At 38.2% G+C, this 25,635-nt stretch overlaps 1 protein-coding gene across 2 annotated transcripts in view; it reads left to right on the top strand.

Annotated features, from left to right (window-relative positions):
- Positions 1-25,366, top strand: part of GAK (cyclin G associated kinase) — an 84,644-nt gene extending 59,278 nt beyond the window's left edge. The window contains exons 18-28 of one of the 2 annotated variants that reach the window (XM_042787588.1): positions 4,691-4,770; positions 5,120-5,313; positions 7,192-7,350; positions 8,128-8,598; positions 10,562-10,732; positions 16,526-16,660; positions 17,016-17,135; positions 19,706-19,918; positions 21,345-21,493; positions 22,852-23,028; positions 24,696-25,366. In XM_042787588.1, coding sequence (XP_042643522.1) covers positions 4,691-4,770; positions 5,120-5,313; positions 7,192-7,350; positions 8,128-8,598; positions 10,562-10,732; positions 16,526-16,660; positions 17,016-17,135; positions 19,706-19,918; positions 21,345-21,493; positions 22,852-23,028; positions 24,696-24,797 — 1,971 coding nt within the window. In that variant the 3' untranslated portion in view covers positions 24,798-25,366. The remainder of the gene's footprint in view (positions 1-4,690; positions 4,771-5,119; positions 5,314-7,191; positions 7,351-8,127; positions 8,599-10,561; positions 10,733-16,525; positions 16,661-17,015; positions 17,136-19,705; positions 19,919-21,344; positions 21,494-22,851; positions 23,029-24,695) is intronic. The other variant, XM_042787590.1, reaches the window with a different exon arrangement.
- Positions 25,367-25,635: the final 269 nt, after the last annotated feature.

Consider the following 25,635-nt stretch of genomic DNA (forward strand, 5'->3'; position numbering starts at 1 on the left):
ATGCAAACAACTTTTGGCTGGCTTTATGGAGAGGAAGGCAAAAGAAGGCGTCCTTCAAATCTAAGACAGTAAACCAAATCAACTCTGGTGTTAATACAGTTAACAGGGTATATGGGTTTGCTACCACTGGGTGGAGATCTTCAACTATTTTATTCACAGCCCGTAAGTCCTGAACCACTCTATACGACCCATCAGGTTTCCGAATGGGCAGTATAGGGGTATTGAACTCAGACTCACACTCTTCTAATAACCCTAATTGCAAAAATTTTTCTATTACCGGTCGGATTCCTTCCCTATCCTCCCTTTTTAAAGGATACTGTTTAATTCTCACCGGTCGTTGACCTTCCTTAATCTTGATCTCAATCGGTAGAGCGTTTTTCGCCCTTCCAGGTACATCGGTAGCCCAAACTCCCGGATATACTTGGTCTAAAATTTCCTCACTAATTTCTCCTCCTGACGAAGAACTAGTTAGAGTGAGACTCAGCACTTGAATGTACTGCTGATCTTTTACCTCCAAGGTGACTTCCCCTTTTTCAAAGACAATTTTTGCTTCCAGTTGTTCCAGCAAGTCCCTCCCCAGGAGAGCTTTTGGGGAGTTAGGCATATAAAGGAATTTATGAATTCCCCATTGCTTTCCCAATTTATACTCTAAAGGTTTACAAAAATACGCCTTTTCAGATTGGCCGGTCGCTCCCTTTACCATAACATAGTCATCCCCCAGTGGTATTAAAGCTTGATTCAAAACCGAATACGTTGCTCCTGTGTCTACCAAAAATTCTACTTCTTCTTTTTTCTCCCCAGCTTAATTTTAACCAGTGGATCCGCCAGGGTAGATCCCCCAGGTCCCCGTCAGTCCTCTGTTACATTTGCTATTTTTACATTCCTTGAAGCCTTCCCATTCTCCCTCCTATTCCTTGGACATTCCTTTTTCCAATGCCCGAAGCCCTTACACAAAGCACACTGATCCCACCCCAGCCGCAGTCGTTGCCTGGCCGGTCTCTGAACCAGAGTGGCCATCAACTTCATCTGTCCTTGTCGACATTCTTCTTCCCTGTTGCTAAACACTTTCCACGCCTCCTCTAACAATACCTCCAGATTCCTACTTTCCGTAGGGCGCAGCTTCTGAAGTTTTCGCCTTATGTCTCTTGTGGATTGGCCCATGAACAAGGAAACTAGTTGTTGTATTCCTACTTCTGATCCCGGATCCAACGGTGTATTACGGCGCATTACATCCCTCAGTCGATCCAAGAATTCAGATGGGGACTCGGAAGGACCCTGTTTTACTGCATATAAAACTGACCAATTTATAGTTTTAGGGATCGCTCTTTCTATCCCCTTTGCAATCCATTCTCGATACGCCCGTAACCTTTCCATATGTGCCGATCTATTTGGTTCCCATTTTGGGTCTTGGAGGGGAAAATATTCCTTAACGTCCCCCCCAGTGATCTTATAATGATCCTCCGCCAAGTCTCCTGCTGTTTTTAGAATCAATTGTTTCTCAGTTTCAGTCATATATTCTAATAGCAGCTGTATATCACTCCAATCCGGGTTATGCTGTTTTATAATGAATTGGAAGTGTTTAGCTACATCATGTGGATCGCGTCTATAGTTTTTTGCAATTCCCCTCCATGCTTCCAAATCAACGGTGGTGAAGGGTACCCTAATCAACATTGTACCACCCTCCGGTCCCACGGCTTCCCGAAGGGGTGCCTGTAAAATACTTGTTGCAGTTTTTTGTCTAGTGTGGGCAGATACGGGACTATCGGGAGAGTCTGCCGTTTCTTCCGAGTGAACATCCCGATTCTGTGATCGGGGGGGAGGTTTAAACAAATCATCATCTTGTTCTGAGGTTTGGTGAACCTTATCTACCTTTGTACATCTCTGTCCAATGCTACATGACGAGCAACACCTTTTCAACTTACCCCTACTTTCCTTATTTTCTCGTTCAAGTGCGAGCACCATAGGGTCCTGTGGGGGTACTAACCCACAGTCCCTTTGCCACTCTGGGTGATTTCGCAAAGTGAAAAACATATCCGCATATGATATCTCATCCCATTTTCCTTCTCTCCTTATAAACAACATAAGTTGTAACAGAGTGTTATAGTCCAGTGTTCCATTAAACAGCCATTTAGCGCCATCCTCTAGCTTATACAGCGGCCACCACTGATTGCAATATTTTATAAGAGTCCTTCTGCTTTCCGTACCTCCACTCCCTGCAATATCCCGCCAATGGGCGAGTATACAGCCGAGAGGGCTCTTTTTTAATATCCCTCCCTGAGTATTACCCATCTTGTTTTTGTAAAACACTCACTCCAAACGCTCACACTTAACACAATCACCACACAGCATTCACTCACAATCTCACAATCTCACGGACGTCCACGCACTTACAAGTCCACACACTTACAACACTTTCAGCAGGAGTAAAAAAAACACAACAGAACAAAGGCCTTTTCAATCACTCTTGCCTGTGGCCGCCCTCTCGGCCAACAGGTCCCCGATTGGAGCCAGCAACCGCTCTATCGGTCTGTGGCAAGGTGTAATTGCCCTCTAGACTCCCCTAACCCGCACGAATTCGCGCCTTTTCGGTGCACCTACCCGGCTTAGCTGCACGCCAGACGTCTCTGCGCGATTTACCAGCTGCCCCAGCCACGCGTACGACTTACAGGCTCCTATCCTTAAACATACCGTTTGGTCCGCGGCTTCAGGAAGTCCTTGTCTGCCCCCCACGGTGAGCGGCTGGTAGCGGAGGCTCCTCCGAGGAAAGTGCTCGGGGCGCGCCTGGGAGAGTCCGCCCCGCAGTCGATCCCGTAGTCGAGCAGAGAGTCTCCTGGCTGGCTCGCCAAAACTGACGTGCGGAAAACAGACTCCACAATCTGATAGATTGTAAAGTAGGTATGTTTATTCAGCGCTGAGGTACACAGGGGATAACTCCTCCTATTGTGTACCCCACGTATGGTGCTGTTACCTAAGATTTATAGAGCAAATGATTACATATTCATAATATTTCGCAATACGCCTATACATATGCAACACCTATCCCCGCTTCGTATTATAATTAGCATTTTCATAATCTCCTCCTAGTTGAGTCTGCGCAGTGTCTTCTGGTGGTGGTCGTGGGGGTCTTTGGGGATGAAGTCAAGCTCCTCTTCCTCCTGTCCGCTCTGTGACCCCAGGTTTTGCGCAGACTCAGTTTCTTACTGGCTGTTGTCCAAACCGCGGGTCTAGTTCCAACCGGCTTAGTACTGATAAAGCCTAGAGAGCTCATCGTGTTTTACAAACTGTCTGTTCACTAAGCAGAACTGTTAACCGTTATCTAAACTATTTCCCTTGAACTATTTCTTTTGTTATCCCCTTCTTGCTATTATCCCCTTCTTGCTATTATCCCCTTCTTGCTATTATCCCCTTCTTGCTATTATCCCCTTCTTGCTATTATCCCCTTCTTGCTATTCTCATGTTAACCCTTACATCCCCTGTTCCTATCTTGGCCCTGTATCAAAGCTCTCTGCAGAACTCTTGCAGAGATCAACCACCCCATTTCAATATTGCTGTTAAGTGCCTAGAGCTGGACATTGTGAACATCTCCCACTTGCTCACAGTTAATCTGAGAGAGAATTTAGTTTGTCTTCTAGGAAAAGTCTTACATAGCAAGGGATTAAGAAAACTAATTTACTAGGATATTTCAGTTTTCATATGTAGCTTATGCTAGAGATGGATGCATCAGAGAAACTCGCTCTACTGTGTCCATGTCTCTTGCGTTGAGGAGCCCAGTACTGGACACAGGACTTCAGATGTGGCCTCACCAGTGCTGGATAGGGGGAAAAGATCTCCCTCAACCTGCTGGCAATGTTTTGCCTGTTGAATTCTGGTTATGATGTTCAGTAAATGGTCATTTACAAGGAAAGCTTTCATAATTCAGTTTTATTATATTTACTGTACTATTCCTATATGACTTGCATTGTAAGGACTGGCAAGATTATTCTACTTGTAACTAAAGCCAGGGAACAAATACACTGTTGATTGATCAGTTTGCTGTTGTAATTGGTATTTGTGAGCGACCAGGAACTACATGAATCTGCTATAGTAGCATTTTCTGGGCATGTTGATCAGGCATGGGAAAATAATTTTTCTTTCAGTAGCAGGAAGAGTTGGGAAAGTTGAATGGTTATAATGAATCAGTTTGAAAAAGCCCTATAATTCTGTCTGGATTGAACTATTGACTTAAGCTGCACAGGAAAAAGAACTCTTTGCATGTTTTACAAAGTGTCCTTTTAAATGTGCTATATTTAAAACTGTTCTAAACAGACTCCTTTATACATGACATTTCTTGTTTAATGTATCACACAAGTTTTTCTGAGTGTATTATTCAGAAAAGTAATGAAGGTCATGCAGTTTCAGCCTCTAGAACAGGGTCTAGAACTATGTAAGACTTTGATAGATACATCTGAACACTAACCTCAGACTGGTTTGAGGTCTTTTGGTTTATTTCTTGTAGTAATAGATTTATCTACACTCTGTCTTAAACTGCATTTAAATCTCTCAAGATAATGTATATGTGGAATTAAACTGAAACGGTAGCAAAACAAACACTTTAAAATAATTTAATACTGAAAATATATTAAAGGCAGAATGCTCTGCATACTATACATGTGGATTTATCTGGTTTCCCTGTATTTCTTGTTTTAAACAGATGGCTTCAATGAAGATGTTTCAGATTCAGTTCCACACAGGTTTTGTGCCCCGAAATGCCACCACAGTGAAATTTGCCAAGTATGTTGACACTCTTTTGTAGGAGACTGGAAGAAGTTTTGTTTGAAACTGTTTAACCTGCCAAGCCAACTTAGGGTGGGTGGAGGAAATACAGTCAGAGTAGGAAGTAAATGACATTGATTGCAATAAGATTCTTTGTTTTCTCACCTCAGGGAAACTGGAGGCTTTTTTATGATACAAAAAAAAAAAATTCTCTACCAAAATACCACCTGTTTAAAATACATGGAAAAAGTAAACAAATACAGCATGTTGTAAGGCTTATATTAATTGCGATAAAGTTTTGTCTCAAACTGCAGTAAATTTAATCTAGTCATCAGAATCAAGGATCTACTTGTATGCATTTTTGCAGGTATGATCTGGATGCCTGTGATATACAAGAAAAATATCCTGATTTATTTCAAGTCAATCTGGAAGTAGAGGTGGAGCCCAGAGATAGACCTAGCTGTGAACAGCCACCGTGGGATAACATGAATATAAAGGGACTGAATCCTAAGATCCTTTTCTCCACGCGAGATGAACAACAAGAGATTTTATCAAAATTTGGTAATGAAACTCTTTAAAAACTAGAAAACATGATAAAGTTTCTAATGTACTTAGTGTTTGGGGCTTTTGTTTAATTTCTGACATTATTTTAAGTGAAAGAAATTCCAGAGGTGTTTTTTTTGTTAAATATAACTTAAAACATTGCATTGTATGAAGGAATATAAATTATCCTTCAATAGTGGACTATAATTATCCAACTCTTACCTTTACTGTCCTTGCATTTGCTTGATTTAAAGCTATGAATATGCTATTTGCAGGGACTCTAGTGAATGGAATTGTGACAGCCAGGATTTGTAGGCAGAATGTCTTGAAGGATCTATATTCAGCTAAATTGGCACCGTTAATTTCACTTGATATCATCTGAGCATTCCCCACAAATGGTCATACCTAAAAATATGTTTATCTAGGTCCTTCTTATGTATAGTCGAGTAACGTTGTAGTTTAATTTCTCAGCTTTTCCAAATGTGATTCAGCAGACATTTTATTTTTTAATACTACGTATTCTGTGTGTTATCTGTAGGTGCCTGCATTAATTCCGGTTAATGCTGGTCCGTATCTTTCATCTTCTGGTATCAGTAGTTAGCACTGACATTTTCATTAGGTCTTTTAAGCTTTCTCTGTACTTACAGAATACAAAGCATGATGGAAATTATTCTGGTTATTTTAGTACACCATACATAAGAACTTATTCTCTGCTCCTAATATGGTGCATCTTAATTACATTTCTTTTGATAAAAGATAACTGCTGCTGTCTTGTCTTTTTTTTTTTTACAGGATATGTCTGGTTTATATTATGCTTTAGGGGATTTTCTTTTTAACTTAATTCATATCAATTTTAAAAATTCTACTGTGAACACAACTCTCAGCTCACTAAAGGTGTTTCATTGGTAATGAGTATCTTTAAATATTACTCGTATTTTTTAAGTCACTTTCATTTTCTGGTTGATAAATGAACTGTAAGGGTTTCAAATTCCAATAAAAATATTTCTTATAATTGGTGGGAAGAGAATAGGACAAGAGGAAGTGCTGTGAATTGGTTTTATATAACTTGCCTTACTAAAATTGAATTTGTGTTATTTCATTAATCATGATCTTTCATCTAGTTTTCAGAGACAGACTATTTTTTCAGCATTTCTGTAGGCTACAACTGAGTATGTGGAAGGAGGGTGAAAAGGTGCTTTACCAGTTTGGTATTTAGATTTAGACAAATAGCTTCCTTCCAAGCATTCATCCCATTCTTTTCAAACAGTGGATGAACACATGTTAAGTTAGGGAGTCTTATTGTCTTGAGGAAACTTCCTTTTTGAGAGAGGATATAGTAGTAGGTAACTCAACCCAACTCAGTCCTACACAAGAGTCGATATCTGATCTCAGTAAAATAAGAAATGTAACAGTTAATCGTAGCAAACTGTGTATTAACTCCTTCAATGTTTGTTAACAACTCCATGTGTTTTGGCTTTATACTTGAAAATGTGTTTTTTCTGTAGCTACATTTACTCTTTTCTGATGTTCTGTTCCTTATTGCAGATGTTGTTCATAGCTCTTGTACCAACCATTCCCTAAAATACACAAGTGAGGTGTTAATTACATTTTCCTACAAATGTGAACAGAATTCTTGAGTGTTTTGCTGTGAGTTAGATTTAACTTAATGTTATAGTTGAAAATAGGGTTTTACCAGCTTTTGCGGTTGAAACAAAGTTAATGCTAGTTTTAAACGGGGAGTGGGAGTGGTAACTTGCCTTTGCAGAGTAATAGATACTTTGAGACAGTTGTCTTGCTATAGCAGTCAGTCTGCAAGTCAAATAGCAGCTGCTGTGACCTAGATTGAGTTTTAGAAGTTTCTCTCTGAGGGTTCTGGCTTAGAAATCTGTTTTATAGGGAAACCGGAGCTGCCTAGACAACCAGGTTCAACTGCACAATATGAAGCAGAAGCATCCCAGCTGGAGCAGTCTTCAGAAAGTGTACCTACTGATACAGAATCCCCACACAGCAGTAGCACCGATGCCAATAACTTCTTTCATTCTCTGGACTGGAAAGGTACAGGTTTTCCTTTGAAGTAACTATTTGTTGTATGTTTGTTGTCTTGTGCGCCTTCCAATGACTGCTTAAACATTCTTATGCAGCAAAAGTCACTATTTTACCAGTCCATGAGAAAAAGCTATTTCAAGTGAGCTCTGCAGGTTAACCAAGCAGTCATTCCACTTCATTTGGATAAACACGAAGTAATGGGTTTTGATATTGTGTGTAATGTAAATGCTGAGCTAAGTTTTTCTTTTACTGCAAAAATCTTTACCTTAAATATCTGCAAGGAAGCCTTTGCATTCCCATAGCTCCACTTAGGCTGGCTGAGGAACAGGGGACGCAAAGTTGACTAGCCAGTGGGGTCCAGATCAGTATGTATGGACTGAGAAAATATAACTTTATAGTTCATGTGTAAGTCATTTTTCTGGGTTCTGCTTTGTTGGCAAAAATTACAGTAACCACTTATGCTGTCACTGAATGATATCACTGAGTGGAGCAGCAGTTACTGAGTGATCTTCTAAGCCAGAAGTGGTATGATGTCCTGAGGTGAATGTCCAAGTCTGACTCGTTTTAAAAAATTAGGAATACCCACCCTTGTGGAGTGGCAGGTACAGTAGTGAGCTGCCCCTTCGACTGCTCTGTACAAAGGCAACAGTTATTTTCTCATCAATTCATTTTTGAGTTTTGGTTAATTAAGGATTGATTTCTTATGATCTCACCATATAAGTCTGTCTTATCCTAGTTGGCACAAGAATCTTGGTAATCTAAAGCTGTTACTTCTTTTTATTGAAGAAGGGAAGTGTCCAGAAAGTGGAATAGAAGACAGTTCATCTAAAAATGATCATGTTCAGCTATCAGATGACAGAGAAGAGAGTGATCCTTCAGATGAGGAATTCCCTACATTTCCAGATGAAGAAAGTACAGTAACTGTTGATGAAAAAGACTCTACTCCAGAAGGAGAGTTGCTTTTTGAAGCCAATTTTGAAGGTCAATCTACATTGTTAGAAAAATCTCTTCCTGCGGAGAACATAGACTTACTGGGACTAGACTCTGATATTTCACAAGAACAGAAACCACCTATCTCAGAAATAAACTCTTCATCAAGTAATGCGGACTTGCTGAATAATCTCTTTGTGGGTAATGTATCACAGATTCTGGAAGAGTCCACTGGAGATCTCCTTGGACAAGGAACGGATTTCTTTTTGAGCAGTCAGTGTCCAGCTGCTACTCAGGATATGTCTTCAGTAGCAGCCATGTCTTCAGGTATGTAAATATAACATCTCTTTGGCCGGCCAACAGATAAAAAATGCTGCTTGCATTGTACTTGGAAAATTAGTACCGTATTGTGATCTGTACAGTGAAGACACATTGGTTTATAGCAAGAATTTGCTTAGAATAAGTGTGTGTTTTTACTTTATGGAGAGAAATTGCTGTATACTATCCAGGTATTTTGTTATGTTGCTGATATCCTATTAGCTTTAAACTGTGTAAACAGAAAACTATCAAATTTTGAATTCAAGGAGACTCAGTATTATTAAAGAATCCATAGCTTTCCCATGCCAATGTTACATACTAGATCCTTGTCTAAATCCATGTGTAAATAACTTCTCTTGCTAAGGCATAGAATTGTAATAACTTCCCACTTTCTTAAACTTTACATAAAACAGTAGCATTAGATGTGGTACAGAGCTGTGCTGCTTAGGTCAAATGTCTGTGGGATTTTAGAGTGTTAATCATGTAGGACTGCTAGAAAGTTGGAAATCCTGTACTGCTAAAAGGTGTTTTATAGCTGGTTTTACTGATGTTGTTGGCACATCTGCATCCTGAAAGAGAATGTTACACACTGCTATTTGGTATTGAAAACAAGGTGTTTCAGTTTGGAGGTTCTGTTCCTCTTACCAAAGGATAGTTAGTGTTTTGTCACATGACTAAACATTTGGGAATAGCAATTCTCTGCCTGAAGTTAACAGTAAGATTTGTGGGAATGTTATTCAAATAATCTGGGAAATTGTTAGAAGGTTTAGCTTATTTGCACGAAGATAATTCATTTAGACTAAAAGCTGTAACCTGCATACAACTGAAAAATGTTTTTGTAGAGCATTTAGGTGAGTTCAAATATTTCTTTCTTTTGAAGCAAATTGGTATTGAACTTTGTTACTGTGGTCAATGAAGAATCACTTAATTTACCTTTTTTATGTAGGCAGGAGTCTATAAATTTTAAGAAACTTTATCTATCTTTAACTATGACTTCCCTATATCTACTCCTTAAAATACCTGAGAAGTAGTCACGTTATGTATCTCATTCTACCTTTGAATTGGTTAAGAGAAAGATAATTTCAGAAGTCAGACTATTTGGCCACTGTTGTGTTCAGTTTGCACATCAAACTTGAACTTGAGGTTTTGTGTATGTTCAATGCTGTAGTAAAATAGCTTGATGACAATCCAGGGTTTGGTTTTTGAAGTGTTACTGAGTCCTGTAAAATGTGGTGGTCATCTCAGTATGTGCTAAGGCTCTATGGCGGAATTATTCCTCCTCTTCAGCTTCTGAGTGAATCTGGCAGGAGTCCCTGGGCTCTTGAGGGTTTTGACCCTAGAGGGCAGCAGAAATGAAGATCTTGAACCATGATTCCAGCTGACTGTCATGTTACCCTATACTGACTATAAGTACTCTTCCAATTAGTTTTTCCTTCGTTGTGACCACTAGAGACCTGTTGAAAGCCTTGCTTCTGTTCGTTTTCATTCTTGAGCTGAGACACTTTCTGCCGCAGAGTCACCAGTGCCTTCAAGTCAAAGTGGTAGTATAAATGTTTCACGTGATATCCTTTTTAGTAGTTTAATAATCTGTTTTATTTGAATTATTTGGAGGTTTGGCATTATAGAGTATTTAATAAATGTAATTATTTTGTTTGTATGCAGTTGATCTCTCAGATTTAAGGTTTGTCTCATGGATAAAATGAATGTTATTGAATGTATGGAGCCTTGCTAAGGATTTGTGTTTGAAGGCACAGATGTTCATATGAAATACTTTTTGTACAAACATGAAAGTAAAGATGTCTAGAGGAGGGGACAGATGATGACTCTTTGCCACAAAAATTTCTCAGAAGGCTGCTGTAGTTATAACATGAACTCTACTTTTTGTCTGTGTTCCCAGAGGAGAAAGGCTTTTTCAACTTTGTTTACGCTCAAATTTGTCATAAGGTACTTTTGTTTTCTGCTTCTTTTTTAGGTGATCCTTTTGACCCATTCACAATGTCATCATGTTCAGAGAATCAAGCCGTGTCAGGTCCAGACCTTTTCAGGGACTTTCTTAATTCAACCTCAACATCTACAGCTAGTACAGTTCCTTCCACAATCTGTTCGCTTCCACCTTCTTCCAGCTCAGATTTCTTAAATTTAGGTAAGTGTGCTTCTGGTGTTCTGTTTCTCAACAGTGTCTGTTGCTTTGTGCATTTGTCTTTCAGCTTGGTCAAGGTGGATTAGTGTCTTAGTAGAACCACTTACTGTGGCTGCTGTTTTAATTAGATCCGTGTTCTAGAAATACAGATACAAATGCACCAAGTAGCAAGGGTTTCCTGTATAATGTCATGCTAATATTTTATCATGCAAGAGGATTTCTGGCATTGCTAACTTTCTGTTAGGAGCTGGAGTTTCCTCTCCTCTTGTGTACCTTTAGAACTGAGGGTACACAAACACCTGCAAACTTACCTTCTAGATGGAAGAATGCTATTTTGCTTGTATTCGAATTTAAAACATTTTCTGGAAGCCCTGGCAAAGAAATGAGTAAGTCAAGTTATAGTATAGCCAGTAAAATGCAAGCTGATGCTAACTTGGACTGACTTGACCTGAATGCATTCTGGTAATATACTTACAGAGTACATTATGTAATACTCTAATCTTATTTGTTTCATTTAGTTTCTCTGATGTATTTTTGGTGAAGCCTTTTTCTTATGCTTTTATTTTAAAATCTATTCATCTTTAAACAAAAAGTTTTGTAACGTGTTCAGACTTCTGGTATCTTCATTCTAAGCACATTATTTCCAGTGTAGTACTTTTCTCACTCTTCTCTTGGCTGCTGTGCAGTGTTTTTTACCCTTAGACATGCTTTTCCAGAGGCACCACCATCTTTGCTGAGGAGCTTACCTGTGTCCTGCGGTGGGTCTGTTGGAGCTGGCTGTGTCCAGCACGGAACAGCCCAGGCTTCCCCTAACAGAGGCCACCCTTGCAGACGCCACTTATAAATTGGAGGTAGTTAGGAATGGTGGTATCACATTCCTCATCCTGAATCCAGAAGCATTTTCTTCCCAGAGTTTATTGCATATGATTTTGAGTTGTCCCTTCTTGTTGGACAGTCAGTCTAGTTGACCCTGCCTCTGGGTCATGCAGTCTGAGTGTTAGCTACAGAGAAAATGGATAAAGTAAGATGCAGTATTTGCCTGGCTGAGATGACGGCTTCCTCATTGAAATAAAAGGATAGCCAGCTGATTATCTTCTCTACCATGTATTTAAGCATTATATTCAAGCTGTGGTTGATTCTGCTGACAAGGTCTCACCTGCTGCTTCCTTTGCAACATTATTGTTCTGTCCTAAAGCAACAGCTGTATGTTTTACTGTATACATATAGTTGCCCATTTAATCCACTTTTAGTTATGACACTATTGTTGTCACTGCATCAGGTTACCAAACAGATGATAATTTTTTTGTATTTGGAAGAAGATTTGATCAATACTGATCTGTGGAATGTCATCTTAGCCAAACTATATCTCACTCTAGAGGCAGGGACCCCTGGAGATTATCTGGTTGATCTGCTCAAAGCAGGCTGCTCAGGACCATGTCCTTGCTGATTTTTATTACTGCCGACGATGTAGACTCTACAGCCTCTGTGGGCAATCCATGACAGTGTCTGACTGCTGTTACAGAAAAAACTTCTGTCTAAATGGAGTCTCCTGTGTTTCAGTTTGTGCCCGTTGCCTCTTGTCCTTTCACTGGGTAGCACTGAGAAGAGTCTGGCTCAGCTGTCCTTATTTTTTCCCATTAAGTATTTATACACATTGGTTAAGATTGCCTATGCCCACTCCTCCAGGTTAAAAAATACCAGGACCCTCAGCCTGTCCTCATATCAGATGTGCTCCATTTCCTACATGACAGAGAACCCTTTTATGTACTAGTTAAGTTGGAAAAATACATAAACATGGATTTCTGCTGTCTAAATGTTTACCTGCAACCTCATGGAGACCACCATCAGTGTTCAGCTGTTAGTAACATTTGAGCAAGCACAGAATAAAATTATAAAATATTTTGGCATCTGACTTTTGTGCTTACTCTTGATGATTTTGTTTGATAACTTGTGCTCTGGTAAATGCATTAGAGTACCTGCTTTTTTAATGTAAATTCTGGAGCTATATGTCAATATAGGGAAAAGATACTTAAAATGTACCCATCTTCTCTTCAGTCTACTATTATATGGTGATCTCCCAATATTCTCTGTTGCTACGCAGGCTTTAAAAACCCTATGAAAGTGTAGGAATTGAGATAACCTTTCATGCTCCTTTATGTTTCTTTCAGATGACAGCTTTTCTATGTGTGTAGATGAAATGAGTATGTATTTGAGCCTTGAGCGTTTTTAGCAAGGTAGTTAGGGATATTAATAGCTGTAATGGTTTTATATGAATGAGTGTGAGTGACATGATAACTAGTAATTGGAGAATAAAGGGCAAATAAGCAAATGACATATTTGGAGGGATTGTGTTGAGGGAGCAGAAGAAAGTGCAAACATGAGGTCATTAAAGTGAGAAACAATTTTAAAGTCACTAAAAGTAAATTAGTAGCAATGTCAGTGTTCATTCAAAATAAGCTGCAGCAATGAGATATGTTGAGTCTACCATTGGAGCAGCAATAAGTGTCTAGAATTATATTTTAGTAATGGATAAGCTTTCTTGCATAGGAAGCAATTACTAAACCTCCATAGATACCAGGAGAAAATCTGCTTCTGTGAACACAAGTTCAAGAATTAGAATTTTAGGCTTGTATTTCTCAATGTTGCTAGAGATTCAAAATCATAAGTTTTAAAATATAATTTCAATTTGTAGGAAAGATAGTTCTTAAAGACTGTGTGGTCTGATAAGGCAATATGACCTTTAATATGAAAGTGTTGAGCAGTTGCTGCTAACTGGCAGTGTATTAGCAAGGTAATTTAATTTTCTGGAAAAAGCTGTAGTAGTTTGGCAGAGAATCTCCAGGTGGGATGACTGTTCACTTCAGAATTCATAACCTGCACTTAAGTGGCCACTCTTGCAAAGACAAGCTTGTCAGTAGGTGGAGGAATGTCCATTTTTCCGTAGTAGGTATCTGTTCGGTGAACATTTTTGAGGACAGAATTGGTTCTTTTGGATCTGCAAGTAGTATGTCATCTCTAATGTGAGTCAAGTCAGGAGTCTATTTCCTTCTGCAAGAACGAACTGATCTGATCAAAAGAGAGCAGGAGATGTAGAAGATGGTCAAAAGAAACCTGAGTGACGAGTGTAGTCTTCTCTTGAGTAGAAGTTAGTTTGTGACAACTGTGTTCTCAGTCAGGCTTTAGACAATGTTGAAAACCTTGCATTATACTAAACCGGCATCTTGGTTCACAGAAAATCCTGTTGTCCTATGTGATTAAAGGATTTCCTGTAGAGATGACATGTTAAATAAAGAAAACCTAATGTGAAGTTGTGCATAGGATATAGTAAAACACAGGTCTCTTGTTTTGGGAAGCTGGAAGGTATGATGTGATTACCACCAACTTATTCTTACATCTTAGCTTGGTTTGAGCAGTGTTAGTAAAGAACTATGCCCTGACCTCCAGTGGTTTACTGCTGTGTAGCTAAGGATTATAAATAAGTGAGTTGAAGAAGGATTTCTGCTGTATGGCTGAGGATTAGAAATATGCTCAGGTATGGATCTACTTGCCCATGACCTCAGTTGCTTCAACTTCTGGAATATTTAGCTATGCTTCATGTTTTATCCTTTCTTTAGATATTCTGTTCCTTTACCTTAATGTGTCTGAATGAACTCCAGTGTGCCAGGTTACAAAAATAAGTGATTCAGCATGTGGTCTTGTCAACTCTTCAGAATATGTAGAAGTCAAAGTATCATGTTGGCAATGCTATTTCTTAATGTTAAAATCTATTGTAATGCCCAAGTTGTACAACAAGAAGTAATATAAGAATAAACAGTTCCAGGAGGAACATACTAGCTGTTCATTGTATTACACGTTGTACTCCATTGTTTCAGATTTTTCTGATAAAAGTGAATGTATGTGAGTTTGTACTATTCGTAGTGAATTTACTGCTGCACATAGCAGTAAGCTATTCCCTGCTTTGTTCAGGGTGGGAGAGGTGATGAGTTTGACTGCTCTTAAACCAGCAGTTATACAACACCTGATTCCCATAGTGTGTTCTCAGTCTTTCACATGCAGTCAGCTGTAGTTTATTATTATTTATCTCAACTTGGTTTTATCAGTTAATTCTGTAAGTGATTATTTATGCCCCTGTAAAAAACTTGTAATAGCATAGATCATAACACAAAATTATTTCTAGCTTAAAAATAAATACTAATGTTAATTCAAGGTCCATTTGCTGTTTGGGAGTGGCATATGGTACAGCAAATCTCTAAACTGATGAAAAGACACTTTGGGGCACTTTGACATTTATAGCCAGTGACACCACTGTGCAGCAGGCAGGTGGTGTCCTGAGTACTGAGGCAAATAGGTGCTGTTTCTCCCATGGTTTCAGAAACAGGGAAATGAGGCTTAAGTCTGGAGAAGGGGCTGAAAGTTGTATTATACCTTCAGAAGACATTGGTGGCTACTTCATGCATTTTTATATTCTAATGTTTTCCTTGACATTCATCAGAGATGACTGCTGTAATACAGGCTCTTGTCAGACATTTGTTGCAGAGTGAGGTACTCTCTTTACAATTATAAGATCTAAGTATAAGTAGAATTAGTGAATTGAGGTGTTGGAGGGGATATTTATTTAATCTGCTTCAAATTATCTCCTCAAATAAGATAAAATAGCTTTTGTGATTTGATACCAATATTCAGACTGTAAAGCTGAGAAGTGAAAAGCTGTGATGTAGTAGTCAAAACATCCAAAGCATCAGAACGTCACTGTTTTTGTAAGGATGGCTGGATTTACTTTCCAAACTCTAGGTGTTCCAAATGCCCCAGAGCACCACTAAACATACTGGTTTTACTGAAATATCACCTGTCCCCGTAGCACTGACTGTTGTCATATAATTGAAGGGGTGGTTACATTCAAAAGTTGTCCTGCATCACTCTGAGGCTCTACAAGTTTTGCTGAAAGGGAATGCTGAGAGCTGGCATGAGGCTTGGAGTGTTTCATACCTAGGAACTCTCTCAGGATTGCTTACTGCTGTACTGTGTGTGAGAAAGCAGAGAATCATTTGTAAGTTTCAGGGTGGCAGCTATAACCCTATGTTGGATGTGACGCTTTCTAGAAGTTAGTGGAAGCACACTTGCATCCTTTTGAATGCAACTGTTTCATTGTCTGTTTTCAACTGGCATGTTGGTTTTGCTTTGTGCATAGAAAAGCAGCTTTTATCCATGGAGCTAGTGATTCTCAATCTTTTCCCTGAAGAGATCACTCTTCTAGTATCCTGCTCTTTAACTTCATGAATTCATTCATGTATTGAAACTAAAAGGGCTATTAGTTTGTCAGGAGCTCCTTGTGCCACATGAGGCCTGGGGTAGGAAAACATGAAGTTTGAAGTGACCTTGCTCCACCTGTGTAGCACCCAGACTGATTGATATAGAGCACCATTTCATAAAGTGCTGCTGCATTCTGGTTACCTGTTGTGTTGTCAGGATTAGCAATGTGCCCTGAAGCCATCCTTTAGCTAGTCCTTTTGTCTAGGAGACCCAAGTTGTTAGATTTATAGCATTGCCTGTGCATGAAAATATCTTCTCTGTAAAGTGTATGGGATGTTTCAAATACAAATGGAGGAATTCTAATGGTAGAACCCCTTCTGAGTCCTGTTTAAGACTACATGACTGTTATGGAGAATTTTAAGTAAGCTATGTAGTTTGTTATGGCTGACAATGTGGTACACAGTATTATTGGTACTGGCAAAACATCCATTATTGTGGTAGTTTTTTTAAAAAGAATAATCAGAAGATTTATTCTTTCTTCTGTAGGGAATTTGACATCAGAGCCACCTAAAATATCATCTTCTACAAGCCACCCAGATCTCTTAGGTGGATGGGATTCTTGGGCAGATTCCTCAGGAACCAGCAATGTAGCATCACCACAGTTGAAGCCTTTTTTTGAAGGTACTGTGAAATTAAATTCTTCCATTAGAGGGAATAAGGAATACTCCAGACTTGGTCAGTTCAATCACCTGCAACTGCTCAACGTGTCTTAATGTCTTTTTGCTTTGATGCTTATAGGACTCCATGCTCTTGTGCTTAGATGCCCCTTTAGTGTAAAGCACTTGTGTTTTTCAGAATAAGTTAAAGGCAGAGGAGCCAAATAGTTTATCTATAGTAATGATGATTCTTTTCATGATAAAGGATGTAATGGAGCAGAATGCTGAGGTTTACATGAGGTGTTGTGAAAACAGTATTTTTATTCATTCTCTCAATTTTCAAATACATCAGGTACATGATATGTTTTCTTATTATACAGGTCACGCTTCTACCACAGGGAGCCAGTCCAGTATGTCTTCAGGTCTGTCTTTCAGCCAGGCTAAATCTCAGAACTTTGATCCTTTTGCTGATCTTGCCAATCTTGGATCTGGTCTTCCAGGTAAGATCTTACTTTTAAGAGACTATACTTAATGCCTCTACAGTTTGATATGCTTCTTACACCAATATATGTAACTGGTAGCTTATATAAAGTAGTGTTTCCTTTTAATTGTTAACAACCATCTTGAGGCAGTTGTTAGATCCAAAGTGACAGTTGTTTTCCTTTTAATTCAGTAATTTTCTTTGAATTCAGTAGGTCTTTATAGCTTTGCTACTCAAATATATCATGTTTATAAGATGAGCACAAATCAAGCCCTTGCATGTACATAAGCATTATAAACATTTGTCAATTTGCAATTGTGTGCACAAGAAGTTATAGAAAATGAGACACATTGCAGGGTAGCATTTGTCCCAGGATGTTATGTTCACCCCAAATTCAGGAATTAGCCCTGCAGCATTGTCAAACGGCAGAAAAACCTAAGGGCAATAGAAAGAGCTAAGATTCTTGCATTTCAGCGCCACGCTGCCATAGTAAATGTCTGATGTGTAGCTGTTAAGTGTGACTAGCTGCCAAGAGTTCAAGAAATGGTTTGAAAGAGCCTATAGTTTCTGAGTTGCTGATATGCAGGAATGCGTTTTTCCCTTAGCTTGGAACTGACAGATTTTATCCTGTTGCCCTGGCAGTTAGTATTGTATATTGAACTAAGTACTCTCTTAGTGGAATTATCTTATATAAACACAAGGTAACATACAATGTTTGGCGGCTTTGTTGCCTGTGCATAATTACTTGCAAAATTCTAGTGTTGAATCTGTACCAGTGAGGGTGCTCTGAAGTAATCTATTTACAAAAATTTTCTAGTTTAATAATTTGACTTAATATAGACTTGTAAAATCTATAGATAGTGTGACAGTAAAAAAATCAATTAATCTTTGACGTGGGGATGCAGGTATAGCACTCAGTGAACCAGTGGAATAAATTGTATTGGTTTAAGCAGGATTTAGATCAATTCATTAGTCTTTCAGTTAGCTTTTGGTAGGAAAAATTAGTACATTAAAAAGTAGCCAGGTGTCACTGTGCCAGTTAACCTTCTCAGGCTTGAGCTGAATTTTCAGGGAGTTACAAGAACTGGAGTTTAGACTCAGTGTTGTATTTCTCACAGGAGTGTTTTGAGCTTCACATGCAAGTCATTATTCTGGAATAGGAGTTATAAGAGTGAAAGCTGCTTAATTCAGAATGCTATATAAACAGAAAAGAAACAATAGCTAAAGGTGGTAGCAGTGTATTAGGCTAGTGGTAGGATTCCAATAGTGTTCTGTGGTAGCTGGTGCTTTAAAGTGGCTTAGGATATGTTTGAGCTGAAAGCTAGGTTCTAATCATCATCAGCTGTTTAGTAATGTATGTGGAGATGCAAATACTAATTCACCTTCCTCCGAGAAATAAGGCAGTGGGATCATAAGTTTGTAATTCAATACCAGGTGATAATTATTTCTGGTTTTGAAGTGTCAGTATTTTATTCATATTATACTTTCTGGCTGGCTTCAGGTGCATACCCATATTTGACAACTAGTCTTGAATTCATAATCTGTCATTTTTAGGGAATTCTTCAAATATGAAGAGATCTTAATCTGTTTTAGGATGCCGTAAATGTGGTATAAAATGCTTCTCTTCCAAAAAATCTAGATGTATTTAAATTCAGTCATCCCTGTGGTGGGTGTATGCCAGGTATATGCAACTTGTCAAGGGAACTGATTTTCTAGGAATCTTTCCAAAGAGCCAATCAAGGGCAATTTAATGGTGGCTTGGTTTAGAATAAAAAAAATCTCAGGTTTATTCTCATCAGAGACACAAAAATCTGAATAATTCATTTAAAAGGTTAGAGCTTTATCCTGCCCAATTTGTTTACAGTGAGTATTTCAGAGTGGCAAAAAGGCCCTGTGTGTTCTTACCAGAGTGAGTAGCAAGTGAAGGTACTAAACAGTGTTATTTATACATGTTTAATGAAGGGAAATGGGATACTAAAAATTGAGTCAATATTGTGTTGATATACAGAGGCCTATAGATCCACACCAGGGTGAGTACAACAATATCTCCTGCAGGTTTCATTGCTTTTTTACTTGAGTGCAACATTGCTAATGCTGCTGTAGAATAATCTCATCTTTGTGAAACAGTAGTGCAAGACTAAAGACTTTGAAAGCATTCACTTGAAAATATTCTCAATATATTACATTTTCTTGATCATACGATTAGTTTTTCAGTGTCCTCTGCATATTAACAGAAGTTGAAGTGTAATGAATTGGGAGGTAGAAGTACTGTTGCTGCCAAATTATTTTCTGGCCTTACACATGCCTGACTGACCAGACAAGAGTGAATGCTTCTACTAAAACTGACAGTTGAGAACTTGAGTTGTAAGAGGCTGCAAGACTTTCAGTAATGGCTCTAGCGTCTGCTATCCAAGTTACTTGTTAATAACACTCTTAACTTGATTATACACACACTTTTCTGTTACGTTGTCTCTTGTATAGTGGTATCACTGTAAACTATGTGGTTAGATGTCAGGACCAAACTGTCTTACTTGTTCAGCTCAGTATCTGTCATCTATTTAATACAACTACTTTATTATTTATTGCTAGGTTCCTTCAGTAGTGGACTCTTGAGTAGTGGCTTTGGTCAGAAGACTTCTCCAGCTCAAAAGTTGGGAAATCAGTGGCAGAAGTCCACAAAACCACAAAGTCCTTCATGGCAGTCCCAGACTAAATCCAGCACAGCAACTAAACCAAATTACACAGTAAACTTCAGTGTTATTGGAGGACGAGAAGAGAGAGGAGTCAGAACCCCAAGCTTTCGTAAGTTTTATGAAGGCATTACTTATAATGGCCTGTAAAGTTAGTCAGATGCGCTGTTAGCTGCAAAAGCTCTTGTACTTTCATCTTTTTATTTACATTTAGGTTGTGCCTAGTAGAAATCAGAAAAGAGCCTGGCAAACCTGGTGTCCTGCTTTTTTAAAGCTATATTAGAATATCACAGAGGCAAGCTGACCATGGCCCAGATTTTTGCAAGTTTGGGCATAAAGTCTCAAGGCTATATTTTTACTCACCCACATGGGTGCTAGTTTCATATCACTGGGTTAGAAAGGTGAATTTGATCTATCCAGGGAGAAATAGTTGATAATGTTACTTCATGCTAGTCCACTTGTGATACACAGGTAAAAGGATGCAACATTTTTCCTATCTAAAGCATAGTAGCTAGTCTTAAAGACTGTTAAACTTACTGGAAATCCTTGTGTTTAAAGCAGGGATGCAGATGGGAGCAGGTGGAATCATTCTTGGAACCAGGCCCTTAAGGTGTTCCAACTGAATAGGGAAACCTGGAAGTATAGGGATGGGCATGGCCTCTTCTACATTGACCTGCTTGGGAAGTTTAATTTCCTGGTGTGTTGGTATTAGGATTATGCCTCCCTTTAACTAGCATATAAGTAAACAGCAAGTACTTCTGTAAGTTTAAATGATTCTGTTGATCTGTATCTGGAAAGAGGTGATGGGATGGGGAGGCAATGGGCATGATTTGCAACACAGGGGAAGTCTGATTGGAGAAGAAGGGAAAAAAAATTTTTATTAGCATGATGAAATACTGAAATGGGGCAGGAGATGTTGTGATTACTTATCCTTGAAAACAGGTGGATCTTAACTGGACAAGGACCTAAGGAATTTACCGAGTTGTCCCTTTTTTGGGTGGGGATTGCACTGAATGACATCCAGAGGCCTCTTCAGAATTCAGTTATTCTACAGTTCTCTAAAATTCGTTTGTTCTGTAATGACTATTCATGTTGATATTTTATCTTTTCATTATTTTGTATAAGTTTCAAATTACTTAAACTTTGACTACATACTTTTGAGTAGAGTATTGTGTATATGGTCACTTGAAAAACTGCTGCACAAGTTAAAGTTACTTTATAGTGGAAAAATTGAACCATTTCCAAAATCATGAATAAGTAGACATGTACTCCCTCAGATCTACTCAACTTTTGAAAAAAGAGGACATACAAGTATTTAGTAATGTGTATGCACATGAGGTTATCTGTTCTGCTGGACTGGAAGTTTGTTAATGTTCCCTTGTATTCCTGTCCTCCTGTTAGTCTTCTGGAGTTTATCAAGCCACTGGAGGATATTTATTGTGATAGGGAGAAGTGTTACTCAGGTGTATCTAAGTGCAATCTATTTCCCCCATTAATGTGTTCTCTAAATTTTCATTTAATGTTTTTTCCTTTCTTAGGTCAAAAGCCAAAAGTTTCAGAAAATGACTTTGAGGATCTCTTATCTAATCAAGGGTTTTCAGCTAAATCTGATAAAAAGGGACCAAAGACCATTGCTGAGATGAGGAAACAAGAAATGTCTAAAGATATGGACCCATTGAAACTCAAGGTTTGTTCAACAGTGATTGTGATTTAAGTGAAAATCTGAGCTTATACTTAGAACTGCTGATAACTGAGCAAGATACAATGACTAACAGAAACCTCTAAAGCAAAATTAAATTTTATCTGTATTTAAACCATGTGACTGTAGAATTTAATTAGCATGAACAAGACTCAGTTGGTAATGAAGCAACAGTGACAATAGCACAAAAAGTATATGGAGGGATTACAAGTTCCTGTTTCTTTCAGCTAAACTTAGAGAACTTAAGAACCTGTTTTCTTGTCACAGTCTGTTTCTTGAAGCCAGAACTGTTCATTATCTCTAGTGTTCCCAAAGGATTCCTTAGAGAAGATGGATTTGGCTGATAGTACAAAACTATAGTTTAAAAAACAGGCAGGTGAGAATAGTCGTCTTCAGGGTGACCACTTACTTGTGTTTACTGGTTAACAAGCGCTGCTGCTGTCCCAAGTTATTATTAAAAGATGCAGTTCTGGAGACAGGGTATAGAACTAGTCTGTGGGTATTACTTGATCAGCTGTTCAGATGTTTTTGATATATTATTTGTTGATAACATCACATACTAATATACTTTGGTTTGTGGTCTTTATGGTACTTTAAGAAAGTTTATCAAAGAACTTTGGAGAGGTGCTGAAACTTTTTTTTTACAAAGTGTCTTACCTGAAGAGTGTGTACAGCTTGCATGAGTACCTTTTAATACAAGTCACCATAAATGAAAAAAAATACAGATTTTTATTTACCATACTGATTGCTGATAGAGGGCAGAAATTTTCATATTACGTAATGTAGTGTTCAATTAAAGTGCTGTATCACTATATCACAGTGACTTGAACACGACCAGTTATTCTAATCAACTTTCATGGGGAAATCTGAAAGAACACTAGTTTGTGCACCTCTCCAGCTTGCTTAAGTAAACTTTAACTATTAATATACATATTCTGAAACTCTTGTACAAATCAAGTAAAACTTTTAGTAAATTAATGTTGTGCCCTGACAGGGAGTTAATGTAACAAATGTTTTTAAATTCTCTTGTCATTGATTTTACAGGGTTTTGTAATATGTAACTATCTCAGTAATTTCTCTTGCAATGACTGAATTTCTGCAATGAACTAATAACAATGAGCTACTCCCTAGTGGCAGATTCAAAATACCACTTTTGAGTGGCTAATGATCTGTGTGCCAGAAAGAAGAATGGAATAAGATGGTTAGATTTGGGGGTGAATGAAGCAAGACAACTGTGCTTGGGTCTTAATCTTGTAGTCTAGTACAGAGTGGTGGGGGTCATATCTCAAGATAGACTGAGAGTGCTTACAATGCTTCATTCAGTTCTATACATTTTGTTTTCCCAGATTCTTGAGTGGATTGAAGGAAAGGAGAGAAATATAAGAGCATTGATATCCACTCTTCATACAGTGCTTTGGGAAGGGGAAAATAAGTGGAAACCAGTCAGCATGGCAGATCTAGTAACTCCTGAACAAGTAAAGAAGTACTACAGGAAAGCAGTGCTTGTAGTTCATCCAGATAAGGTGAGTGTCTTCCTCTGATCTTTCCTTTAGAAGGAATACAAACTGATTTTACCACACCATGCTAGTCACTGACAGATGCTGCAGCCTTGCTTCTTGATTCAGCATTTTAGATGCTCTTCACTTTGTTTCCATTGTTTTCTGAATTTCGTGTCCTACTGCATTCAGGTACTACAGGATTTTTCTTGTCATACTAACACAGCACAGAATTCAACAGATAAGTGTTAACAAATGAAAGAAGCCAGCGTTGTACTGAGCACCAAAGTCAGTTATGCTGGGTTCTGACTGACTGCTGTCGGGTTTAATCCTGATGAGCGCAATCTGCTTTATTTCTACCAGCTGATACTTCAGGTCTTTTAGAACGATTCACCAGTATATAAAGACTCAGAGGCTGCCACAGCAAAACTGGTGGGAAAAACCTGCTGAACCTCCTTTACTAAATAACTTTACTAGGAACCAGAAAAAGTAAACTTTATTATAGTAAACAAATTAGTAGTTGAAAAATGCTTGATGAGTATAATGTTCCAGTTGTCTTAAATATTTTATGCATTCAGTGCTGTTTCTTAGTCTCACAGAGTATGAAGGTAGCTTTATGTTCTGAATCATTGCTCCAGACTGTGTTTTTAGATACAAAGATAAGTGCTGAATAGGTCTTGCTTGAGTTTTCAGGCTTGCCTTCATTGGTGGTTCAGTGAGCACTAGTCTAAGTCCTATGTCTTCCTGTATCAAGACATTGCATGTTCTTTTTTTCCCCCTGTCCTTTGCTGTTCTTTGCTACGTAGCTTCCTCCACCTTTACAGTGTGTTTTTGGTGCTTTCTGTAAGCCCCTTAATGCATAGTGTCAGAACACAGGTCTTTGAGGCATTTTCTTCTGCAGTTTTTTTTTTTCTGTCACTTTGAGTTAAAGCACTCATTGAAAGGGCCTATATACTGCAGCTGGCAAAAACCAAGCACCAGCAGAAGGGAAAGAATACTGCAGAGGGCTCTGGGGTTTCCTTCTTTTGTTGGAACCTGTTAAAATGACTCTTCCTGAGGGACTGGATCTTTACTAACCATGGAGGTTGTGTTGGCCCAGAGCTAGGGCTGCTGTGAAATAGACAGAATCAGGAGCATACTGTCTGTGAGTATGGACACAAACACACAGTAAGTGCTGTGCTGTTAATGTTGATCATTAACATCATTCACAATTGGCAACAGATTTTTTTCTCCAGACAATCCTGTCCAAAAGGAGTCATCTTAACTAGTGATTGGATTTTATTTTTGTATGCTACTGCAAGGTCTGTCAGGAAGCAATTCAAATATTAGTGGATTTGATCCACTAATATTAACTAAAACTAGTCAGTAACTAATAACTAGTTAATAACTAATATTAATTAAAACTGTTTATGAAAAGGACAGCTTGGAAAACTGTTCTTAGCTAAGTTTCAGTTATTTATGAATTGCACTAGAAGTTTGAAGTAATGTAAGGAAATCAAGGCTTTGGCTTTGTTTAAAATACTTGTGGCAAACTTTGGGTAAGATTGGGGAGAGCTGCATGTATGCAAAATAATACTCACACAGCAGTCTGAAGTTGTTGAATAAGATAGCAAATATAAAAGGGGTGAGATCTTTCCTTAAGTCACATAATTCCTAATATTTCTATGTTCCTAATGTGATCTGTTTGTTTTCAGGCCACAGGACAACCTTATGAGCAGTATGCCAAAATGATCTTCATGGAATTGAATGATGCATGGTCAGAGTTTGAAAACCAGGGATCAAAGTCCCTCTTCTAAAACTTCAGCTTTTACAGAACTACTAAAAACTGGAGCTGAGCATTTTTATTATTGCGCCTATGATTTATGAAGCGCTTTTTCATTATTTCAGAAGTTTCTAATCATGAACTTAAATGTGGTAATGTATTTTGTAAGATGTAGAATACAAAGTGTTACATAGATGCATTAAGAAAACAGCTGCTCAACACTTGAAGAAATCACAGTCTGGGAGTAAAGGTTTCCTGTCAGTTTTACATATGGTAAAATAGAATGTTAATGAAGCTCCATGATTTCTGGTATACTAGTATTAATTATAAATCATTCCAATTTCATTGATCTTTGCTTTACCTCTACCTTCCCCAATTTGTCTGTTACTTTCAGTAGTTCCGTGACTCAGTTTTGATGTTTGGTGCCTGTTGCTTTATTCAGAATGCTTTAGTTATCATCAGTGAATTTGCTTGGCTTATCTCAAACCTGAAGGTGTATATTTTCATGTGTATTTTATGTAATCAATCTGATAATTCTGTAAATAATGTTTTCTGACAATACCTATGTTCCTTACAATAAAGTCACAGTTGTTTAGCCAAAAAGATGCCAAATGTGAGAAGAGTCAGCCAGGGTTGTTCTTGATTCTTATTTTTTACACATCCTGAATTTAGAAACAAATTTTGACTTTAAGGTCTGCATGTTCCTGCTGTTTTGTTATTTATTATGAACTTTTTGAAGGCAGTACTCTGACCAGTGCTTATTCTCCTAGTTCTTCAAATAGTGTCTTTTGCTTCTGATCTCAGTGGAACATTCCTTCCACTCACATACTCCGATAGAAATAATATTATTCTGAAACTTGAAGTGTAAGCAC

The sequence above is a fragment of the Tyto alba genome, unplaced genomic scaffold (genome assembly GCF_018691265.1).
Source record: "Tyto alba isolate M040663 unplaced genomic scaffold, T.alba_DEE_v4.0 Super-Scaffold_13, whole genome shotgun sequence".
In the NCBI taxonomy this organism is placed as follows: Eukaryota; Metazoa; Chordata; class Aves; order Strigiformes; family Tytonidae; genus Tyto; species Tyto alba.